The sequence below is a fragment of the Theobroma cacao genome, chromosome 3 (assembly GCF_053813885.1).
Source record: "Theobroma cacao isolate CCN51 chromosome 3, ASM5381388v1, whole genome shotgun sequence".
Lineage (NCBI taxonomy): Eukaryota > Viridiplantae > Streptophyta > Magnoliopsida > Malvales > Malvaceae > Theobroma > Theobroma cacao.
Genome location: NC_142641.1, coordinates 10,671,930 through 10,697,470, shown reverse-complemented (window position 1 = coordinate 10,697,470; position 25,541 = coordinate 10,671,930). Strand labels below are relative to the sequence as shown.

The 25,541-nt window shown below is 36.7% G+C and overlaps 1 protein-coding gene across 15 annotated transcripts; it reads left to right on the top strand.

The window, feature by feature from the left end:
• Positions 1-1,313: 1,313 nt before the first annotated feature.
• On the top strand, positions 1,314-24,655 carry LOC18604455 (Acyl-CoA N-acyltransferases (NAT) superfamily protein). 15 transcript variants are annotated; one of them, XR_016025499.1, is made up of 10 exons: positions 1,314-1,527; positions 1,654-1,756; positions 1,845-1,924; positions 2,006-2,296; positions 2,432-2,508; positions 3,646-3,688; positions 3,774-3,842; positions 5,736-5,792; positions 7,576-7,649; positions 24,283-24,655. XR_016025499.1 is itself a non-coding variant. In XM_007036951.3 (9 exons), exons 1-8 carry the CDS (start codon positions 1,480-1,482, stop codon positions 5,745-5,747), a joined length of 723 nt encoding a protein of 240 aa, XP_007037013.2. In that variant the 5' UTR covers positions 1,314-1,479; the 3' UTR covers positions 5,748-5,792; positions 24,283-24,655. The 15 variants fall into 15 exon arrangements, 11 of the variants coding, with proteins under 11 accessions (XP_007037013.2, XP_088661080.1, XP_088661079.1 ...); XR_016025498.1 differs by lacking the exon at positions 24,283-24,655 and adding an exon at positions 7,848-8,132; XR_016025497.1 differs by lacking the exon at positions 7,576-7,649 and having other exon boundaries at positions 3,774-3,858.
• Positions 24,656-25,541: the final 886 nt, after the last annotated feature.

The following is a 25,541-nucleotide window of genomic DNA, read 5'->3' as shown; positions in this document are numbered from 1 at the left end:
GGATACCCTAAGGGTGATACTCGAACTCGAGTCGGGTACTAAAAGTAGTATTCGAGCCCACCCCATGATCGATTATGAGGTACTCGAACTTTATGTTATCGAGTTAAGTACATGCTGCTACTCGATTACTAAATACCCATTTACATCCCTTTTTTTTTTCAGCTTATATTTCATAACAAAATTATGGTTTTGTGAATTCTTGCAAATGCTTGTCAAATAGTCTTATTTTCTTATGATCCACAATCATTTGGCATCCAATTCTTTCCCTTTTGAATAGGTCATCATTGACTAAGGTACATTTTAATCTATATTATATTTTGTTTGGGTCAAATACACTAACACTCTCAACTCTTAATTATAATTATACATGAGTGCATTAGTTTTCAAAATAAACAGTCCACCGCAAAAGAATATGTTCATTGAACATATAAATCCTACCGTTAGTCAATCGTCAGTATTTCTGTTAGTTTGATGACGTTATAATATTTTTAAAATAATTTTACCTTTCATTAATTTTAAAAGTTATCACTATATAAATTATAATTTTTGAATTTAAAATTTTATTTCAAAAAAATTGTTTCCATCAGCCACCCACGACTGACAACGCTCCTCAAAGGAGAACATGGTGTTCCCTTGGGGAGCTTAGGGAGATCGAGTCGAATTTGGCATTTCATAGCCAAAAACAACTATAGGGTAACTGATTGGTGTAAAGGGAGCACCGTCGGTTGGCTTGAAAGAAAAGAAAGAATGGAAAAAAGAAGAAGAGCATTTTAAATATTTTATATTAAGGCATTAATGTCATTTACACGTTTGGACGGAGTGCTCATTTTAAAAATTAATGGACTATGGTGTAATTATGATAAAAAATGGAGAGATCAGTATATTTTACTCATTTTACTTTAACAAGTAATAACTAATATTTTAAAAATTTGAAAAACACAATTTTCAATAAATTTTTTTTAAAAGTAAAGTTTTTTTTCAATAACATTTATGGTCTATTACATGATTTAAAAAAATTTCAAGTTGACATGTCATGTGAATAATAAAAAAGTAGGTCCTGGAATTGAATCCTTGAATTTTAATATTTATATCAATTATTTAACTTTTAATAAAAATATAAAAATTAAATTAATGAAATTTGAGATATTAAGATTAAAATTGTGGAATCGAGATAATAAAAAGGATCAAATTAAAAAAATTTTAAATGATTTTGGTATTATTAATTTATAACTAGATTATATTCCAAAAAAAAATTATAAATAGATAAATATATTAAAAGTAAATTTCAAAATTTCTTACAGAAAAATCGTTAATGAAAATTTAAGCGTGAAGCTTGAATAAAGAAAAATATTTGAAGTTTGGATTTTGGATAAATGAAAAAGTTTTGAAACTTATCCGTTTTGACGGTCTCATAGATTTTTGATTCTATGTTTCCAAAGAGCGCGAGCGGGACCATCATCGGATCGGCAAGCTGCTGGCATGGAGTCGCGCAGAGAGAGTGAGAAAAAGAAGCTGAAACGCAGTGAGGTAAAATCGTACGTCAGGATTTTATTTCCCCATTCTCCGAAAGCAAAGCAGCTAGGATCATTTTTGAATAATTTACAAACTAATATTGGGGAATTTTTTTAAATTGGCTTTTGGGTGAATGAATAGATACTAGAGAAAAAGAAGGCAATCGACCAATCCATCAAGGCCGCTTCTGCTCAAACTGACCAACTTGCTTCTTTCCCTCCCTTTCGCTGTTTCAACAGAAATGGTAATCCCTCCCCCCCATTCTTTTTCCTTTTAATTTCAAATAAATTAAATTATTTTGCCTCTATTCTTGTGTGTGAAACTACTACTAGGCCTTTGTGTACGCTTGGAATCGGGGCGTGGTGATAAGCTCTCCCCTTGTATGAAACAATGCATTCAAAGCCTCCTCAAGGTAATCTAAACAGAGCTCACCCTCTCCTTTTAAATTTCAAAATTTTAATCGCGATCTTGTTTTAATTGAGAGCTTTGACAGGCGAATATGGAGGGGCCGTATGGGTCGGAGTGGGCGACCGAAGAGAAGGTGAAGCGGAGGGAAATGGTTGCTCCGGAAGCACGCTATATATTTGTACATTCTAATGCCAATGAGATGACGGTGGACGACGCCCCCAGCCCCAGTCCCTTGCTTGGTTTCGTGCATTACCGCTTCACTGTGGAGCAAGAGATAACTGTTCTTTATTTATATGAAATACAGCTGGATTCCTCCGTCCAAGGGAAAGGACTCGGCAAATTCTTGATGCATCTGATTGAGCTTATTGCCCGCAAGGTTTTCACCTTTTCCTTTGTGTTTAGTAGCATTTCGGGTTAAGTCTGCGATTGCACATTTGCTTTACTCTTGTTCTCAAGCTAAATTTAAAGTTCTAAGATTTGATTCTTTGCTTTGCGTTTCATCTTCTCCTAGAACCACATGGGCGCCCTGGTGTTAACTGTTCAAAAAGCTAACTCGTTAGCCATGAAGTTTTATATGAGCAAGCTGAGGTAAAATTTTCACTTTCCAAATTGTAATTATGTAAAGATGGAATTACTTACAGCGATCCATCCTTGTTCAATATAATCTCGACATTCCTGTTTGCACTTGTTGTTTAGTATTATGTTGTCTGCTGGAAGGCTGAAGATATGAGCAGTAAAAAAAGAGAAAAGAAATATCCAATATGGTGAAAGAAGAACAAGAAAAGAGCAAAGGATTTAGACAACTTGGTGAAACCTGAGACAAAGAAATAAGCTGAACTAAAGCAAGCTAAAAGGATAAAACAGTTCAATAAATCCATGCTCAATCTCGGGGTTTTTAAGCAGTCCTGTTATAATCTCAACATTCATGTGAAAGAAGAACAAGGAAGGAGCAAAAGGATTTAGACAACTTGGTGAAACCGAGACAAAGAAATAAGCTGAATTAAAGCAAGCTAAAAGAATAAAACAGTTCAATAAATCCATGCTCAATCTCAGGTTTCTATAAGCAGTCCTGTTAGCAGGCTTCTCTGGAATCTAATTGATGCTGTATCTAATATCTCCTTTAATACTCTAGCACAAGATTGTGACATCCCTTGCCTTGCTTGGATGCAGTCTGTAATAATTCTGTTTCCAAATAAGGCAAACCTAAATGATCTCTTGATGCTAAAAGCTTAAAAGAAATAAAAACCCTTAATCCCTTTAGTTTTGACCTGACACTTTCTCCAATTTTCATACTCTGTATTAGTAAGGCCCTTCTTTTCTTCTTTCGGCTGCATGTATGCTTCAAAGAATAAAATTTAGGATCTTAATGAAAGAGCGACAATGATTTATGGATGACCTAGCAATTTATGTGCTTTAAGATGCATATGGTGTTCTAGTTAAGAGCAGTATACTGGTCCTATTTACAAAGAGCCAATCAAATTAAAGTCTGTACTCTATGTAATTTATATACCAGCCTATGACCATATGCATGTCACTCACTTTTGTGCATGTTTTACGCACACAAATGGGAAATGGCTTTTGGTTTATTTTCATATTAGCAGTTACCGAGTTTATCTTGTGATTCTAGGTTTGATAGTTGTTTTACTTTGTCTCCAGTATTTATGGTTCATTTTTTCTTCTACTTTAAATGGCTGCATTCAATGAGCATGTGCCAATATTTTGCAGATTTGTGATATCGAGTATTTCACCCTCCAGAGTCAACCCACTGGTAAGGAGTTTTTGAGTACATTTGCATTATAATAGCTATGTTGTACATGACTATTGTTTTGAGTAATATTTACCATTTTGTGCAGGTAGGAGTTGAAAACAATTATGAGATTCTATGCAAAACATTTGATCCTGACGCTAAAGCTATATTGGAGGTATATTCAGTTCAATGTAGGTGCTATTATCATGTTATTTACATCCTCCTAAATTCGTCCATCTGCATACTACAATGTTCAAATGAAAATCCATGCTTCTGCTCTAAATGCAGATGCCATGTCAGAGTCACTTGTAGTAATACTATTTTGACGTACTAAAAGAGTTGGATTACATTCTTGATGTAGGACTGCTAGGAGGTTAGGGTTTATGGCAGGTTTCAGATTTGAATTCTTAAGACAAGACAGAAAAATTGAAAGAGAAGAAGAAATAATCTCTATACTTCATACCATGGTTCCTTACAAGTTTACATCTAAGGTTGCTTGCATCACATAGTGTTGAAAATTTTCTGATAAAACTTATATATTTCGAGTGGAATGATTGCATTGGTATACATAGAATCCTATTCTTTCTAGTCCAATTAGAGCTAGTTGAATACTCTGAATAGCTGAATGTCTTTGAACCACAAGCCCTGTTGATCAGTATTTATTGTTATTTGTCGTTTAGCAGGTGAACAATGGTGATTAGCAGTAGCTTCATTTTTATTACTAAACAGAATCTTCTCCTCTAGCTGCAGCACTGCCACATAATGAAGATTGAATGGGAAGATTACTTAATCTTGTAGCTCTTCTACACCACTCCCCTTTTCTAATGATGGCAGAGACTTCGGCTTGATCACCTAACACTGCTTCCTGCACAATTCTTGGACCAAAACGTTAGATTAAAGAGCCCTAGACATGACAATCACCATGCAAGAAAAAGGAGAAGCCAAATTCCAATGCATGCTTAGTGAACTGCCTTGTTAGAGTTCTCAACTTTATCAATTTCCTCCAACTCCATAACCCAGAGTACAAATGTTCACAGTCAAAAAAGGTTTATTCTTGAGATGGTTCTCTTATTTCCAAACAACCTAAAAAGAGAACCTGATTGGGAAAAAAATGCTCTAAATATACTAAACACTGAAGTTTTATACCATTCTTTAGTGCTCTTAATTCCCAACTCTGCTTTTAATTGTCACAAACTGTGCTCCTTATAACCTTAGCACCAGCACTTTATGAAGTCTTTGTGGGTGGATGAACAAATTGCAGCAATCAGTCTTCTGTAAATGCTTTACAAAGAGGAAAGGAAAAATCTTGGGTGGTGCCACTAATGAAGATTTCATTTTAAACTATTAAATAGGAATTTCCTACTATCTGATTTTGCAGATCTTTTTTCTTTTGTTTGTTTGTGCTCTTTTATTTATTTATTTTTGGCATGAACCATACTCTTCGGTTTCTTCTATTTCAAGTGTATTATGAATAGTTGAATATCTTTGAACCACTAGCGACATTGAGTTGGGACCTTTAGATTGGCAGTTTTACTGTCATAATTGGTTTAATAGGTGTGAAGAGGGTTGATCAGCTGTAGCTTTGTTTTTGTTACCAAACAAAAATATAGGCTTTTGATAACATAGACAAAATATTTTAGCATATTTCAAATGCCTGCTGTTTGTGATAAATGTTGATGCTTCAAGAAATCAAAAAGCCAATAATTGAGGAGCCAAAAAGGAAAGGGAAGGGGTGGGAACACGTTAGGGAGTGAATGTGGTGTTTGCCTTAAATTCTTGATTTCATTAGTCAAGTGAAAGTTTAGTTCCAATGAAGCATTGAATCCCTTTGTTATATTGTAGCAATATCTGAAGGTATGTGTACCATTGAATTGATGAAGAAACATTCCGTGTTGACTTAGAAACAAGCTTTAAAACTAATGCGTGTATGAGCAGTTATTTGCTTTTGCTAAAGATGATTTGGTTCCTGCTTTTATTTCAAATAAAAGAATACAAAAGCAACTGTTTTCTTTCTATTGTCTCACTACTTGTTTGTACTTTCTTTCTGTTTTTTCCCCCAAATTTGTAGGAAAGTGAATGACTTACAAATGAATGACATTTTGGCATAATGCTTGAGATTTCCAAGGTAACCTCATCATTTGAACTTTATTTGGTGTTATACTTTCTGTTTCTTATAACAAAATCGTTTTGGGCTTAGTGTTGAAAGAAAGCTTAAATTATACCTTGTTCATATGGGTGAATGTTCATCTTATTCATCTTATTTTATTTTTTTAAATCTTAGCCACCCTAGCTGCCCTCTATCCAACAAAACATCTCCTTTTCCTTAAAAGCTATGAGTTTGGGTTGGAGAATATGGTTATGTCTGTTACGCATGTTGGACTGCTTAATCTTTTGTTTTATTTAATTTGTCCTAAATTTAGTAAACCTAATTTGTGCTCTTGTAGTAAGTCGTAGTTTTTTGTAAGCATGGGTGGTAATGCTTGTTTGTATCTATACAATTTAGCTTAGTTTAAAAACTGATTTTGATATTAGCCAAATCTGAAACACTTTAGTGGAACTTGTAATTGCTGAAATCTTTGAATTGAGATGTAAAGAAATATAATATTATGAAAGCACCCGATAATTTGACTAATTGGTTGATGCATTATCTCCCCTCCTAAAGAGCAGGATTCGAATCTTCCCTCCCCTAATTATTAAGAAAAAATGTAATATTATGAAAAACATGTCTCTTGAATAACAGAAATTTAGCAGCAAAATAGTACATGTTGCCTAAATTTTTTATAATAGCCTGACAAAATATTGAAATGGGAAATTCTAGGTTAAGTCAAGAATTATTATTAAAGATCTAGGCAGATTAATAGTACAATTTCAGGCAGTGATGTGAAAAAATCTGATTGGACTGGCTAGTTGGAGTGGTTCAACCAAAAACCAGTGGTCTATTTGATCCTATAAGGTCATTTGTATCGGCGTACATCGAAAAAGTCAAAAACTTGTCAATCATCCCGTTGAACCGGGTTAGATCGGATTGGATCGTCACTGGAACAATTTTAAACATTTATTTTATATTTAATCTTTCGAAAATTCTTTACAAGGGTTGAGTTTTAAAATTGATGTATGCCTTGTTGCCAATTGTTTAGTTATGAGATACATTTTTGTTATTTTACGCATTAAATTTAATTGATAAAGGCATTCTTTTATCTATAAGTTTGTATAAAATTGTTATTATTTACTTACTAAGATAAAATTTATGAAATAATTATATTTTATATAAGGAATTATAAAGTGTTATAATTAGGAAATTCTTATTGCATTATAATATTATTTTTAGTGGAACTTGTAATTGCTGAAATCTTTGAATTGAGATGTAAAGAAATATAATATTATGAAAGCACCTGAGAATTTGACTCATTGGTTGGTACATTATCCCCATTGTCTAAAGAGTAGGGTTTAAATCCCCTTTTCCCTAATTATTAAGAAAAAATATAATATTATGAAAAACATGTCTCTTGAATAACAAAAATTTAGCAGCAAAATGGTACATGTTGCCTAAATTTTTTATAGTAGCCTAACAAAATATTGAAATGGGAAATTCTAGATTAAGTCAGGAATTATTATTGAAGATCTAGGTAGATTAATAGTACAATTTCAAGCAGTGATGTGAAAAAATCTGATTGTGTCGTAACGTGCGGGTCCGAGAACTCGACCGTTAGACGTCGGCGAAAATTAAATTGCTCCCTAGTGGAGTCGCCATCTGTCGTAACGTGTGGGTCCGGTAACCCGTCAGTCAGACGTTGACGAAAATAAATCGGTTTAGGAGTTGCCACCAATCTTTTTTTTTTTTTTTATCTAGGTGTGATTGGTCATCTATTAACTTGATTCTAATCGACAAAGTCCTAAATTAATTTTAGGTCCGTCGAAAGAACGAGAACTGATCCACGTTTTTTAGAGATGGGTTCAGGAGTGCGGTTACGCACGGAGAAAGGTTAGCACCTCCGTGGCTCTCATTCCACGAATGGTACCATTTAATCTTAAGTTATCCTATTATAACCTACTTTTGATTTATTCCCTACTTATTAACTAAATTTTATTAAACTGACTGCTTGAATATTTTATTTGGTTTTACGTATGCACGTGATGCAAGCGTAAAATGATGTCATGACTCGTTTATTTTAAATAATAGGGTCGGTAATCTTTTATTGAAAAATTATTCGAAGACCATCCCAACGCTTTAATGAAGTCTCGAAATTCTCCTCACCTAGAGATATCCCCGAAAGAATTCGTCTCTACAAGCTCTTCGGGGAAATCCCATCATCGAAACTCTTGCACCATTTGCAAGATAAATGTGGCATGCTATGACAAGATAAAGTGATGATGTCTACATGGACGCGTTTATTGACTTAAGCGGTTCATAATTCATCCGATTATATGTTTAATAATTTATCACCTTATTTATATATTTATTTTGTCATTTTTTTTCATGGATTATTTATTTAGTTTATTATTATTATTATTTTTTATTTTTTATTTTCTATTTAGATCCATATCTTTTAATTAACATTGTTGATTAACATTTAACTTGATTATATAACTTGTCGAATAAACAATTAAGTAATGGTTAACTTAAAAATTTTTTTAATGATATTTATTTGCTGATTAAATAATTACACTAACTTAGATTTAAATGTATCATTATGTAGATTTATTTTTCTTTATTATTTTAGCGACGATTATTTGAGTTAACGGGTATTGAAGTTTAGAGTTCGGATTTATCCCGATGCTTCGGTGAAAATTCGTCTTGTGCTTCGTATTCAAAAGAAATCTACTTAGAAAAGGCAACTCTTTACCTCTCTTAGATGAAATTTTTCAAGCGATCATTTCATTTTTCCTTTTTTATTCTTTTCATTTACTTACCATTATTACCATACTTATTTCTTTAAAAAAAAACTAAATCTATTACGAATTTTCTTTCTATTTATTTACTTATTTTAATTTTTTTCTAAACCATCCATTTTACTATTATTTTTTATTATTACTATCATTATTATTTTTTGATTTTTTAGCATTAAAAGAAGCATCCATAATATATATATATACATTTATATAAATGACTTTTCCTAATATGGTTTAAATTATAACAATAAAAATGTAATTTATTTAACCAAATGGGCTAACCCAAAATTAATTGAGACAAGTCCAAACCAAAGAAGATGGGTTATACCTTTTTGGGCTTGGATTAGCCCAGCTTGATCGCCCGCAGAAGCCTAAATCTGCTACACCCGATCTGCTTCCTGAGGTCCATAAGGCAGAATTCAAAACGCACCGTTTGGTGCCTGTAGAGCCGCTCAAAACGACGCCGTTTGGGCTTGGACCTTCCAACTTCTGCCACTCCACTAAAACGACACCGTTTTGCTCTCCTATACTGGGTATATAAACCCCTTTTTAGCCTTTTCTATTCATTTTCAACTTTCATTTTCTCTCTCTAGTCGGCCCCTCTCTCTACCTTCTTTCTAAAAAAACTTTCTTCTCTTCGTCGGCGCCGGCGTCCTCCCCTATCTTTTCCCAAATCTCTCGCGGGCTTCCTCACACTCTCTCTAACCTCGAGATCCCCATATTACTCTCCAAAACCCATCAATCGGATCTAGATCTACACCCTTTAATCGCCTCCGATCGGTTTCCCTTCACCGATTCCTTCGCTGTGCCGACACTTCCCTTGCGACCGGACCCTCTTCTCTATTCACCGCCAGCCGAACACAACCACACAGATCAACTCACCTCCTTGCACCCACTACTCGAACCCCCTTTGTTCAAGCACTGGTCCTTGGCTTTCTTTTCTTTGGTTCTTTTCGGACTGTTTTTTTTTTTTTTTTGTGGCTAGGTAGCTTGCTGCTGGTAGATTTAGGATTTTTTTGATCTGTCCCCTCTTTGGTTTTACAGGTTCGATTTTTAAAAGCTGGGTTGTCCAAAAATTTGGACAACCCGGCAATGGGGTTCTGGCACCAAGGAGTTGGTAGCTAGAGCCCCATCATTCAGGGTGGTTGAGGGAAGGGATGGCCGGGCGTACGCCCTGCCATTCCTTCTTTTTTTTTTTTTAATTATTTAATTTTATATTTTATTTTATTATAATTTTTTTATTTTTTTTCGGTGTCTATAGTTGCCCTTCTTTGTACATTCTTGAGAATCAAGGATAGTGCAAAGACGTAAACACCACATTTGGCTTATCTCGAAGCCAGTTGATTTAATCAAATCGATCTAGGCTCGACTTATCTCAAAATAAGTTCGATTTAAATAAAAATGAAATTTCTAGACTCGATCTAGGCTTGACCCATATTAGAACAAATTCGATTAAAATTCCTAGATTTAATCTTGGCTCGACCTATCTCACAATAGGTTCGATTTAAACAAAATTAAAATTCTAGACTTGATTTAGGCTTGACCCATATTCGATTAAAATTTTTAGATTTAATCTAGACTCGACCTATCTCACAACAGGTTCGATTTAAACAAAATTGAAATTCTTAAACTAAATTTAGGCTCGACCTATCTCATAACAGGTTCGATTTAAACAAAATTAAAATTTTTAGACTTAATCTAGGCTCGACCTATCTCACAACAGGTTCGATTTAAAAATTGAAATTCTTAAACTTAATTTAGGCTCGACCTATCTCAAAACAGGTTCGATTTAAACAAAATTAAAATTCTTAAACTTAATCTAGGCTCGATCTATCTCACAACAGGTTTGATTTAAACAAAATTAAAATTTCTAAACTAAATTTAGGCTCGACCTATCTCATAACAAGTTCGATTTAAACAAAATTAAAATTCTTAGACTTAATCTAGGCTCGACCTATCTCACAACAGGTTCGATTTAAACAAAATTAAAATTCCTAAACTAAATTTAGGCTCGACCTATCTCACAACAGGTTCGATTTAATTCTTTACTGCTAACTTAATTGGATTAATATGAAATGAAAAAACTCAAATCCTTCCATCAAAGTTTTACAATCTCAACACTTTAGGTCGAGTGAATTTCTACCTTCGAAGCTTGGGACATGAATTAATTTTGATTCTTGTCGGGTGCATGGCTAGGCATGTATGCATGATTGACATGATGAAATGTTTTCATGTTTATGATTCATTAAGGTTCCAAGACCCTTTTCTTGCTTCATCCGATTTTTTCACTGTAGCTTTCAATGACCTTCGTCTTGTGCCTTTCTTCTAGAGGCTTTAGGTAACTCCGGATTTTCCCTAAGCACATTTTCTTTTGACATTTGACTTTGCCCCAAGTTTAAGGCTCCGCCATTCTTTTTCTTCATCATTAAGTCTTTTGCTGAACAATGAGTATAATTTTTTGCTTAATTAGTTTATTTCTTTTACCAGTTATCGTTCATTTCTATGACAATCACTATGTGAATCATAGGATGGTAAATAACGAAAAGGTTAAAATAAAGAGGCGAATGAGAATTTCATATATGAGAAATCAAATAATTCAAGGCAAAGAGAATTTACAGAGCAAACATTAAATCTTTAAGTGATGAACACTCAGACCATTCAGAGAAAACAATCTGATATTTGATTTCAAGAATTGTCCTTGATTGATGCCTTGAGCAAATCTGTAGATTGCAGACTCCCTAACTTTCCTTGTTTTGCGAAATTGTGGAGCTCCATTCATAGTGTATTTCTACCTCAATTTTGTGCTCCATTTAGGTTGACATCTTTAAATTTCACTCCAACTTCTTGCTTTTCGACCTCAAGCCACTCGTTTCGGGTTTTCAGCTTGAGCCTCCTCCTTTAGATACGAGTTGCCCTTTTTAGGTTTTCAGCATGAATCCCTTTCGTTTTTTTTAAGCATAGTACTTCTTCACCGTATCCGCATTTATCGGATTAGGCAAATCTTCTCCATCCATGTCAGCCAAAATTAAAGCTCTTCCTGAAAAAGCCTTCTTTACCACATATGGTCCTTCCTAATTCGGCATCCACTTTCCCCGAAAATCAGTTTGATTAGGGAATATTCTCTTGAGAACCAACTCTCATTCTCAGAACTGCTTGGGACGAACTTTTTTCTCGTATGCTCGCATCATCCTTCTTTGGTACATCTGATCGTGACAAAGAGCCGCAAGCCTTTTTTCCTCAATCAGGTTCAATTGCTCGTATCGAGAGCGGACCCACTCAGTATCTTTCAATTCTGTTTCCATCAACACCCTCAATGATGGAATTTCTACTTCAACAGGTAGAACTGCTTTTATACCATATATTAATGAGTACGGAGTTGCTCCGGTGGAGGTACGCATAGAAGTTCGATATGCATGCAAGGCAAAAGGAAGTTTCTCATGCCAGTCTTTATAAACTTCAGTCATCTTTTCGACAATCTTTTTGATGTTTTTGTTGGCTGCCTCTACTGTTCCGTTCATCTTCGGACGGTAAGTTGTCGAGTTATGATGCTTGATCTTGAATTTAGCGCAAACGTCCTTCACCATCGCACCATTCAAATTGCTTGTGTTATTAGTAATGATCCTTTTTAGAAGCCCATACCGACATATGATCTCCCTTTGGATGAACCTGCACACCACATTTTGTGTCACATTGGCATAGGAAGCTGCTTCTACCCATTTCGTGAAATAATCAATGGCCACCAATTTGAATCAATGTCCATTAGAGGCTTTTGGCGTAATGAGCCCAATCACATCTATTCCCCAGATTGAAAATGGTCAAGGTGCTGTGAAAACGTGCAATGGGGCTGGTGGAGCATGGATTCTATCTGCGTAAACTTGACACTTGTGGCATTTTCGAGCAAAGTTTATGCAGTCGGATTCCAACGTCAACCAATAATAATCGGCTCTCATAATTTGTCTAGCCAACATATGTCCATTAGCATGAGCTGCACAAGTTCCTTCGTGGACTTCTTTCATTATTTTGTTGGCTTCCGTAACATCCACACATCTCAAAAGTACTTGATCTTGACTCCTTTTGTAGAGCACTTCTCCGCTAAGGAAAAAACCCATTGCTAATCTTCTCAGAGTTTGCTTGTCATTGTCCGTGATATTCCCAGGATATACCTGGTGCTTGATGTATTGCATGATATCATGATACCACGGCTTACTATCAACCTCTTCCTCAACATTCAAGCAGTGTGCGGAGACTTCACGGACTTCTAAATCAAAAGGGCGTACATCAGTCGCTTATTTTATTCTGAACATTGCTGTGAGAGTGGCCAAAGCATCAGCAATATGATTTTCTTCTCGAGGCAAGTGGTTGAAGCTGATTTCTTTGAACTGTTTGCTTAATTCTGTAACCAACTTTTTATATGGAACTAGTTTAGAATCTCTAGTTTCCCATTCGCCTCTCATTTGACATATTACCAAAGTCGAATCTCCGTAAACATCTATCACGTCAGCCTTCATCTCGATTGCTGCTTGTAATCTCATTACCAACGCCTCGTACTCCGCTATATTATTAGTACAATTGAAATTCAATCTCGTTGTGGTCGGATAGTACTTTCCATTTGGAGAAACCAACACTGCCCCAATTTCGTGCCCCAAAGCATTGGATGCTCCATCAAAATACATCTTCCATAGATTAAATTCATTGGGAACATCCTTTTTATGTGCAAAACGACCATCAAATCTTCATCTGAAAAATCGAAACTTACATATTCATAATCCTCATTAGCTTGATCTGCGAGGAAATCAGCGATGGCGCTCCCTTTGATTGACTTTTGGGACACATACACAATATCATACTCAAACAATAGCACTTGCCACCGAGCTATTCTTCTAGACAGGAAGGGTTTTTCGAAAATATACTTGATGGGATCTAATTTTGCCACCAACCATGTTGTGTGATACAACATATATTGTCTGAGCCTCTGGGCAGTCCATGTTAACGCACAGCACATCTGTTCCAGCGTAGAGTATTTGGATTCATACTCCGTGAATTTCTTGTTCAAGTAATATACGGCTTGTTCTTTCTTTCCAGTTCCATCATGTTGTCCCAGTACACATCCCATAGAATTCTTGTTCACAGTCAAATATAAAATAAGAGGTTTTTCAACCGTCGGTGGCACCAACACCGGTGGATTTGTGAGATATTCTTTGATTTTATCAAAGGCTATTTGACATTCTTCATTCCACTCTCCCGGGTCTCGTTTTTTAAGTAGCTTAAAGATTGGATCACATTTGCAGGTGAGTTGGGATATAAATCGGGCAATGTAATTCAACCTCTCTAAAAATTCTCACTTTTTTTTTGCGTTTTGGGAGGTGGCAGCTCTTGAAGAGCTCGTATCTTATCCGGGTCTACTTCAATTCCTTTTTCACTTACTATGAACCCCAACAATTTCTCAAAAGTTACACCAAAAGTGCATTTTGCAAGATTCAACTTGAGCTGAAACTTTCGCAATCTCTCGAACAGCTTCTTGAGATTGATAGTATGATCCCTTTCTCTATGAGATTTTACGATCATGTCATCCACATATACTTCTATCTCTTTATGCATCATATCGTGAAACAAAGCTACCATTGCCCTTTGGTAAGTGGCACCTGCATTCTTCAATCCAAATGGCATTATTTTGTAACAAAACGTTCCCCACATGGTTACGAATGTTGTTTTTTTCATATCTTTGGGTGCCATCTTGATCTAATTGTAACCAGAAGAACCATCCATAAATGAGAACAAAGTATGCTTTGCTGTGTTGTCCACAAGAGTATCAATATGTGGCAAAGGGAAGCTATCCTTCGGGCTCGCTCTATTCAAATCCCTGTAATCGACGCACATTCAAACTTTTTCATCCTTCTTAGGAATTGGAACTATATTAGCCACCCATTTAGGATACTTAGCCACCTCTAAGAATCCAACATCAAATTGCTTTTTTACTTCTTCTTTAATCTTCAACAACATTTCTAGTTTCATCCTTCTTAACTTCTGTTTAATAGGCTTGCAGTCCGATCTCAAAGGCAACTTATGGACGACAATGTCAGTATTGGGACCTGGCATGTCTTGATATGACCAAGTAAACACATCCACATATTCATGGAGCAGTTTTTCTAGCTTCTGTCGCTCATTAAATGACAGCGAGGTGCCAATCTTAACCTTTTTCTTTTCTTCCCCATTTCCGAGGTTGATTATTTCTGTGAATTCCTAATGAGGTAAAATCTCCCTTTCCTCCTGTTTCAACATTCTCGACAAATCAGGGGGTAAGCCATAGTCATCCACCTCCTCTTCATTTTTCAATTCATCAACGTTCGGAATCATCTCAAAATTGATATTCAAATCATTGTCTTCGTGTTCATTATTTAAAGACCTACAAACAGGTAAAATTTAACGCGTGTATGGACAAGTATTTATTTGGCTAAAAGAATAGATGAAAGGAAATATACAAAAAAATTGATGAATTATGAAACACATTATGCATTGTCATTTATTTAAATGATGAAGGTAACAGAAAGCCCTACTTAAACAAGAAATTACTCTTAACACCCTTGGGCATAGGCATTTAGATAAAATTGTTCATTACATTTCTGAAGACTTAAAGATGATAGGCAATTTCGTGGCTGTCCAATTGCTTAACTCCTATCCCGGCAGTACTGGATACACCACAGGGATCTTCTCGTTAGGTTCTTCATCTTTGATCATATAGATTGGTAGCTCATCAAACATCCGTAGAACCCGATTGACCTTTGTTGGTGCTTCGGGATGAATGAAACTTGCAAAGCGAAAAGTCTCATATAAGTGCGAAATTGTCTGTTTCCCAAATTCTTCTTCATTTCCCTCAAGCTGAGCCATCTTTTTAATCTTCTTTCGAGCTGCCAATTTCCTTCTATCTTCTTTGGTAGGTTTATACCCCAAACCGAACCTTTCCTCATTCTTGATTGGAGTCAAAGGATAGCCAATTCCTTGCAAATGCTTCCCTAACCCCAAACCAACACGACATTCTTTACCCACTGTCTGCTTAACCCCCATTTTAGTTGCTACTAACAAACGAGGAGTCGGTATCACTTCTCTTTCTCCCACATAAGTAGCATTAACAAATTCAAAAGATCTGAAAGAGCATTTTGGGACTCTTCTGTCGCCTCTACATAAGAAGCAGATGATGGTTGAATAGCCAATATGTCTTCCTCTGCAGATACATTTATCAATTGGCCCTCAGCTATGAATTTAACTTTTTGATGAAGGAAATATGGTATGGCTCCCGCCATATGAATCCATGGACGTCCTAATAAGCAATTGTAAGACGGTGCAATGTCCATGACCTGAAATTAGACCTCAAAAATGCAAGGGCTAATTTTTATTGGTAATTCAATGTCCCCTACCACCTCCCTTGTAGTCCCATCGAAGGCCCTTACAACCATGTGGCTGGTTTTCATATAAGATACATCTATTGGCAACTTGGTTAAGGTAAAGCGAGGCATGACATTTAAAGCTGAACCATTGTCGACCAAGACCCTAAGCACGGCATGGTCTTTGCATTTTATGGTAATGTGCAGAGCTTTGTTACTTCCCCGACCACCCGATGGAATTTCTTCATCATTAAAGGCAATGAAGTTCCCCACTGTAATGTTCCCCACGATGTGGTCCAACTTTTTCACTGATATATGTTGTGCCACATAAGCTGGGTTCAAGACTTTAAGCAGCGCGTTCCTGTGTGCTTTCGAATTCAAAAGCAAAGACAACAGTGAGATGCGAGCAGGCATTCTGGTTAATTGTTCTACCACACTGTATTCACTGTGTTTGATAAACTTGAGAAATTCACCAGCTTCTTTTTCGGTAATAGGTCTTTTGACCTTATTGCTCGGAGCAACCAAAGATTCGACAACTTGGTCCTTGGAAAAGGTATCTGCTTCCTTTGGGCCTCCCTCTCCCTGTGCGGGTTTTTCCTTTTCTAACTATTTTCGCTATCTCGGGGGAATAACATTGCCCACTTTGTGTTATACCCCCCACACCAGTTAGATCTTCAAAAGATGCTTGGGGGCGGATGGGGGCGGATGAAGTTGTGCCCAAAATATTACACTCATAATTTCACGAGATAGCCTTATCGCTCTTGTAAAGGAACGGGCTGGGGACTTCGATGGTGATTCCACTTCTGATCATAGTAGGGGATGTATCATTCATCGGGCTCTTGTTTTCTTCATAGAAGATGGTGAGAGGTTTAGGTTTGTTCACCCCAAATGAACTTGATGCCACTTCAGCTGGGGTGTCTTCATTTATGGTTCCGACCAAATTCTCTTTGACTTCTTCATAAAACTCAATTACCGATGAATCCATCAATTCTTGCAACTTACAACAAAAGCTATCACAATTTTGAATGGAATGCCCAATTGCCCCCATATGAAATTTGCAAGAATAAGCGAGATCATGCCCCAATTCCTTTGTGTCTATGGGTTCTGGAGTGATGGCATTTATTTTGGACAACGCCTCAAACACTTTATTCATTGGCGTTTGAATCTCATCAATACTCCTTTTCACCTTTCGAATCATCCCTTCATGTATGACGTTCACTGTCGATCTTCCATGGTTAGGTAAAGGATTCCCATCAACACTTGAGCTATTCTTTTTGGCAAAATTTAAAAGTCCTGCCTTAATGAGCGCTTGGACTTTATGTTTTAAAGCAGTACAATTCTCGGTGGAGTGACCTTGAATTTCAAAATGGTAATCACAATGCGCATTCGGGTCATACCATTTCAGGAAAGGTGGTCGGAGTGGTTCTAAAGGGGTTCGAGCAAGGAGTCGATTTTCTATGAGTTGTGGCAACAATGTAGTGTAAGGGACTAGAATAGGATCAAACTTTGATTTTTCTAGGATAGTTTTAGGTTCTCTTTGACCATGATCAGAATTATTGGTTGAAGCTATCGGTCTTGGTGGTGGACCTTATGAAAGAACATTGGTCTGAAACGTTGGCTGTGGGGTAGGTTGGTACACATATGAGTTTTGTGTGATGTTGCCTATGTTCGGATAAAAGGGTTGGTATGGGGGGTACGGGTAATATGGGTTAAAGTTGTGGGCTTGTTGGTTGTCGTGAGCGACTGCTTGCACATCCCCTTCTTTTTTTTTGAGCGTATTCCCTTTCTTTGAGCTGACAACTTCAAGCCCTTCAATTTTTCCACTTTTGATAGCTCCTTCTATTATTTCTCTCAATAAGACCAAATCCGTAAAGTTTTTTGTGGCATTGCCGATCAAGCGCTCATAGAGTGGAGCTCGGAGTGTGTTTATGAACAACACAGTCATTTCCTTATCAGTGAGAGGTGGCTGAACTTGCGCTGCTGTATCTTTCCACCTTTGGGCGTATTCCTTGAAGTTCTCGCTTTGCTTCTTTTCCATGGTTTGCAATGACAACCGATCAGGGGCTAATTCAATCACATGCTTGTATTGGGCTATGAAGGCTCTTGCTAGGTCTTTCCAAGTCTTAATACGATTTCGATCTAATTGTACGTACCACCTAGCAGCTGACCTAGTCAAGCTGTCTTGGAAAAAATGGATCAATAGCTTGTCATCATGAGACTGTGCAGCCATCTTCCGACAATACATAGTGATATGTGCCATAGGACACTTTGTTCCATCGTACTTTTCAAATTTCGAAACTTTGAACTTGGCCCGGATTAGTACATCAGGCACTAAGCATAGCTCGGTTGCATCCATGATACCGAACCTATCAACTCCTTCGATAGCACGAAGACACTCTTCCAACAAATCGTACTTTTTTTTATCTTTTTCATTTTCTCCTGTTTGTGATGACTCCTTTCTTAGTTTCTCTTGCTCTTTTGGATCGTCTAAATCTGAGACGTGTATTGGTGCAGCAGGATTTATCCCAAAATACGGCCTGAATTGCCTATGAGTCGGTTGATGGCCCATCGGGGGTGGTGCATTGTAATAAACAGATGACATTGCTTGAGGGTGGACCCTTTGAGAGGTTTGGGCATGTGGTGGAGTGAACCCTGGGGGATAAGGTGGATCATCCCTTTAGTTTCCAGTGTCTTGAGCTGGTGGGTTTTTTGATGGAGCTGACTCTTCCGCAACTCTTTTTCCTTTACTTAAGCTTGTCATCAATTCCATCATCTTTGCTAACTGTTCTCTCATTTCTTCTTGAACTCTTTCCATTCTATCCATTCGCTCTCTTTGTTCTTCTTCCATGATCCTTGCTCGTTGACGCATATTATGAACACGTTGGTCACTTGGCTTAGGTGGTCGAGCTATTTTTGGAACCTTATTGTAATCATAAACATGAATTAGATGCATATTCGATGTATGAATGAAAAAATGAACCTATTATCTTTATTTTTAGATGAAAATACTTATTGTCATGAAATGATGATTTATGCATGTATGAATGATTATGTACTAAAAGTATTCGTCACATGACACCCAACAACAAAGTCATCCATTGCATAAGATATTGTCTTTGATTACAACTCAGGAGTCATCTAGAAATATTCGTCAATTTTATTATAATGGCTATACACCTCATCTAAATACTTAATCAACTGTTGCTCTTGTTTTCCAACTGGAAAGACCTGGCTCCTTAAAATGTTCGTCTTCCAAGCCATGCTTCTCGCCTTGTAAGCCACCTCCCTCATTTGCCAAACCAAGTAATCCATCTGGTCGTGTTTCTCTGTATAAGCTTGTCTGTAGGATTCACCCCACTCTTGAATTCTGGTGCTCTATTGCTTGAGGCGTTCATATTCTTGTTGATAAGTCGTCATGGCCCCTTCGAGCTCTTCACACTCCTGTCTTAGTAATTGGATGGACTCTTGTTGGAATCGCACTTGATTTATTAGTCCATCATTGTACGCTTGAAGTTCATTGCCTCAATTTTCTTTCACTTGTATTTCCCTTTGAAGTTCACTAGTTGTGGCAGAAAACTTATCATTCAGGCTCTCATACTTCCCTTTTATTTTTCGGACCTTCTTTCTTTGTTCAATTACTTTTCTTTTCATTTTCTCACACTCTTTTTGGAGGTCTTCATACTGTTGCCTCCAACTGGCATTTTTAGCTTCGGATTTTTTTCGAGCCAACTCACTTTCGAGCAAAGCGTCTCGTGGTTCTGGATCAACTGGGCCACGCAATGCATCTTCTTTCGGATATACCACATCCTTAACTCGTTGGTCATGCCATATCTGATATCCGGTAGTCACTTCATCGGTGTACCTCCCTTGGTCAACTCGGCTAGTTTTCTTCCAAGCTTGCGCAATCTCCTCAATCTTTTTCAGAAAATCAGACTCTCCATAAGCAAACTCCAAAGTATTAAGTCGGTGTGTCATCGGCACAAACTGCTCTGACCCAAATTATCTTCTCACCATAATTAGGTCGTAGCTGATTGCTCCCCATGGCCCTATTAATGTTACCCACGGTTCATTTTCGCTTTTGTACAAGATCGGGTGATGCGGCATCCACGGAGCTCTCCATGTTACTTCCACACTCATGAGTTCTCGAAGTCTAGAGATCCATTGCTCCTTAGTCCAATTTTCTGGCCATTCACTCTCATAAAATTCTCTGATAGGGGTAGTTCGCGGATGAAATGGCTTCTTGAACTTCTCGACCTTGCATTCAAAGTGATTTACTATCTAGATGGAAAGAAGCTGTGCACATCCCACAAATCGTCCTTCCCCCTTTCTTCGACAATAATTCAGTGATCTGAGAGTTTTTGCTAGAATAAAGGGTGAAGGGTTGGCCTTGTTGATGACTTGCTCGAAGAAATCTATAATTTCGACCTCTATATGTCCCAAGACTTTGGGAAAGATCACTAGCCCATAAATTCCCAAGGCCATCACAAGCTGTCCTTGCTCGGTGTCCCGATGCTTCATGATATAGCTACGTAGGAAACTCCATGGGATACGTTCATTGTCCCCTTTTTTTCTTAGGTTTTGGTCGACTTCTGTCGGGGTAATACCCATCATCTTGGCTAACTTTCGCCTGTGTCCGGTCTTTTGTCCTCTCCAATATATCTTGTTCGGATTATCAAGGTTAATTTGTAGGAGAGTCGAGTACTCTTCGATTGTGGAGACCATATCCACCTTATTAAACACGAAACACCTATACGACGGATCCCAAAATTGCACAATGGCCTTTAACATCTGTTCATCAATCTAGACCTTAAGGAGTTGAGCTATGTGGCCATATTTTCTATAGAAATTCGCCCGAGTGGTGGCCCCCCACTTATCCCATATGTCGAGCAAATCGGTGAAGTCATTTTGTTTAAGATCAAGGTGGACCCTATCAGGCAGTGATGAGATATGATGCTCTGACAAGCAATCTCCCTCACTTTGCTGGGCACTCACCATGTGCTGAGTCACTTCGTATATTCCATCGTAGCTTGAAGGTGGCCATGATGACTCCATGTATGCAATTGGATCTACTCTATCAACGGTTGTCAAGTGACAAATACTTTTCCTATATGCAAAATTATGATGCAAACATGCATATGGCAAAAAGTTTAAGTCAGTACCGTAAACAAGAATTCCAAAAGATGAATAATTAATAACACGATACCTTTGTTACTTCACGGAGAAGAATTTAGAATAAGGGGATTATGAAAATTCCTTCATGTGTACCTAGTCAAAAGGTATATTCTCACGGGTGAAGCTCTACCTAAGCAAAGGCAACTCTCGGTATTCTACATGTTGAGTTTGGTTTGAAAATAGAGCTAAAGGTTCCCAAATCGCTCCTCACTGGCCCACACGGACTAGTAAGGCATCCCGGGCCTCACCCATTATAGGCTTCAAACGGACTAAGTTCGATCTGAGTGGGAGTCTTCATTAGCCCATGTGGAGGTTATCACCTCACGAGAGCGTAGCTACTTGACTCCCTCCTAATTAAGGACAAAGCCCGGGTGGAAAGCTTATGCATGAATGCAAGATGTGTAGTGTGTGAGAAAGAATATACTGACCTCGGACCAATAATTTCACTCCTCTTATCCTAAATTTTTCGCAGTTATTAAAAATAGTGAAGTAAAAATAACAAAATAACTGAATGCATTAAACAAAAATATGCAAAATTGATGCTTGGGAAAATAACAAATTATTTAAGGCTTAAGATAACTTATGATTAATTAATGGCTCGACTCGATGTCCCCAGTGGAGTCGTTATCTGTTGTAATGTGTGGGTCCGAAAACCCGACCGCTAGACGCCGACGAAAATTAAATTGCTCCACAGTGGAGTCGCCATCTGTCGTAACATGCGGGTCCGGGAACTCGACCGCTAGACGTCGACGAAAATTAAATTGCTCCCTAGTGGAGTCGCCATCTGTCATAACGTGTGGGTCCGGGAACCCGTCCTCCAGACGTTGGCGAAAATAAATCGGTTTAGGAGTCGCCACCAATCTTTTGTTTTATCTAGGTGTGATTGGTCACCTATTAACTCGATTCTAATCGACAAAGTCCTAAATTAATTTTAGGTCCGTCGAAAAAACGAGAACTGATCCACGTTTTTTAGAGATGGGTTCGGGAGTGCGGATACGCACGGAGAAGGGTTAGCACCTCCATGGCGCCCGTTCCACGAACGGTACCATTTAATCTTAAGTTATCCTATTATAGCCTACTGTTGATTTATTCCCTACTTATTAACTAAATTTTTATTAAACTGACTGCCTGAATCTTTTATTTGGTTTTACGTATGCACGTGATGCAAGCGTAAAATGATGTCATGACTCGTTTATTTTAAATAATGGGGTCGGTAATCTTTTATTGAAAAATTATTCAAAGACCATCCCAACGCTTTGGTCAAGTCTCGAAATTCTCCTCACTTAGAGATATCCCTGGAAGAACTTGTCTCTACAAGCTCTTCGGGGAAATCCCATCATCGGAACTCTCGCACCATTTGCAAGATAAATGTGGCATGCTATGACAGAATAAAGTGATGATGTCTACACGCACGCGTTTATTGACTTAAGCGCTTCATAATTCATCCGATTATATGTTTAATAATTTATCACCTTATTTATATATTTATTTTGTCATTTTTTTTCATGGATTATTTATTTAGTTTATTATTATTATTATTTTTTATTTTTTTATTTTCTATTTAGATCCATATCTTTTAATTAACATTGTTGATTAACATTTAACTTGATTATATAACTTGTCGAATAAACAATTAATTAATGGTTAACTTAAAAAATTTTTTAATGATATTTATTTGCTAATTAAATAATTACACTAATTTAGATTTAAATGTATCATTATGTAGATTTATTTTTTTTTATTATTTTAGCGACGATTATTTGAGTTAACGGGTATTGAAGTTTAGAGTTTGGATTTATCCTGACGCTTCGGTGAAAATCCGTCTCGTGCTTCGTATTCAAAAGAAATCCACTTAGAAAAGGTAACTCTTTACCTCTCTTAGGTGAAATTTTTCGAACGATCATTTCATTTTTCCTTTGTTATTCTTCTCATTTACTTACCATTATTACTATACTTATTTCTTAAAAAAAAAACTAAATCTATTACGAATTTTCTTTCTATTTATTTACTTATTTTAATTTTTTTAAACCATGCATTTTACTATTATTTTTTATTATTACTATCATTATTATTTTTTGATTTTTTAGCATTAAAAGAAGCATCCATAATATATATATACATTTATATAAATGACTTTTCCTAATATGGTTTAAATCATAACAATAAAAATGTAATTTATTTAACCAAATGGGCTAACCCAAAATTAATTGAGACAAGCCCAAACCAAAGAAGATGGGTTATACTTTTTTGGGCTCGGATTAGCCCAGCCTGATGGCCCGCAGAAGCCCAAATCTGCTACACCCGATCTGCTTCCTGAGGTCCATAAGGCAAAATTCAAAACGCACCGTTTGGTGCCTGTAGAGCCGCTCAAAACGACGCCGTTTGGGCCTGGACCTTCCAACTTCTGCCACTCCACTAAAACGGCACCGTTTTGCTTTCCTACACCTGGGTATAAAAACCCCTTTTTAGCTTTTTCCAATTCATTTTCAACTTTCATTTTCTCTCTTTAGTCGGCCATTCTCTCTGCCTTCTCTCTAAAAAAACTTTCCTCTCTTCGTCGGCGTCGGCGTCCTCCCCTCTCTTCTCCCAAATCTCTCGTCGGCTTCCTCACACTCTCTCTAACCTCGAGATCCCCATATTACTCTCCAAAACCCATTAATCGGATCTAGATCTACACCCCTTAATTGCCTCCGATCGGTTTCCCTTCACCGATTCCTTCCCTGCGTCGACACCTCCCCTGTGACCGGACCCTCTTCTCTATTCACCGCCAGCCGAACACAACCACACAGATCAACTCACCTCCTTTCACCCACTACCCGAACCCCCTTTGTTCAAACACTGGTCTTTGGCTTTCTTTTCTTTAGTTCTTTTCGGATTGCTTTTTTTTTTTTTTTTTGTGGCTAGGTAGCTTGCTGCTGGTAGATTTAGGATTTTTTTGATCTGTCCCCCCTTTGGTTTTGCAAGTTCGATTTTTAAAAGCTGGGTTGTCCAAAAATTTGGACAACCCGGCAATAGGGTTCTAGCACCAAGGAGTTGGTAGTCAGAGCCCCATCATTCAGAGTGGTTGGGGGAAGGGATGGCCGGGCGTACGCCCAACCATTCCTTCTCTTTTTTTTTTTAATTATTTTATTTTATATTTTATTTTATTATAATTTTTTTTATTTATTTTTTTAGGTGTCTACAGATTGGATTGACTAGTTGGAGTGGTTCAACCAAAAACCAGTGGTCTATCTGATCCTATAAGGTCATTTGTATTGGCGTACATTGGAAAAGTCAAAAACTTGTCAATCATCCAGTTGAATCGGGTTAGATCGGATTGGACCGCCACTGGATCGATTTTAAACATTTATTTTATATTTAATCTTTCGAAAATTCTTTACAAGTGTTGAGTTTTAAAATTGATGTATGCCTTATAGCCAATTGTTTAGTTATGAGATACATTTTTGTTATTTTATGCATTAAATTTAATTGATAAAGGCATTCTTTTATCTATAAGTTTGTATAAAATTGTTATTATTTACTTACTAAGATAAAATTTATGAAATAATTATGTTTTATATAAAGAATTATAAAGTGTTATAATTAGGAAATTCTTATTGCATCATAATATTATTTTTAAATTGTTTCACTCCATGCTTTATCAAGACAACATTAATAAAGTCGAGAGATTGACACGCTTTATTTCTTACTTATGAACTTAGTAATCATTCTCATAAGTTGAAGTATGGAGATAGTTAATCAAACATGTGAGTGTTGGTTAAAGGAATAAGTTCATTGCTATGAAGTATGAAAATTTCATTTGGTATCTCACTAACTGTTTATGAAAACAAATTCTCATGTGACAGTTGCGTGTGTGATATTTAAATTTAAGATCCGGTTATCTTGTATGTGAGATGTTATATACTATCTTATGTTGTCTTAGCTAAAGATGTTGAAAGGATACTGTACCTTATTTAATTTTTTTTTTGAAAAGTAAAAAGTATTTTATTGACGTGGGTGAAGTAGGAATTACCATCAAATTGCAGCTCAACAGTGTACTCATGATATGCAAATAAAGAAGGTTATTATCAAAAAGCGTACGAGTCCCTTCCTCTCATCTTATATAATCCCCATTATTCTTTTCTCTTGCTTTTAATTTTCGATTTTTAGGATTACTTGATTCGATCGACCAATGCAGATACTACATTAATATTAGTAGGCACCCTCGTACATTCGAATAGAACATAATATTAAAAGTTTATTAAAATACATATTGATTTTAAATTTTAGTTACGTTTGATAATTTTTAATGGAAAGAAAAAATATATAAACATCACCTAAAAACCCTTCAGCTAGAAGATGAAAACAAATTATGGAACCAGATATGTTAGAGAAGAGGTGGGGAGGAGTGTTGTGTTGGTCTGAACTCTGAAGCAATTTAGTGGTGCAGACTG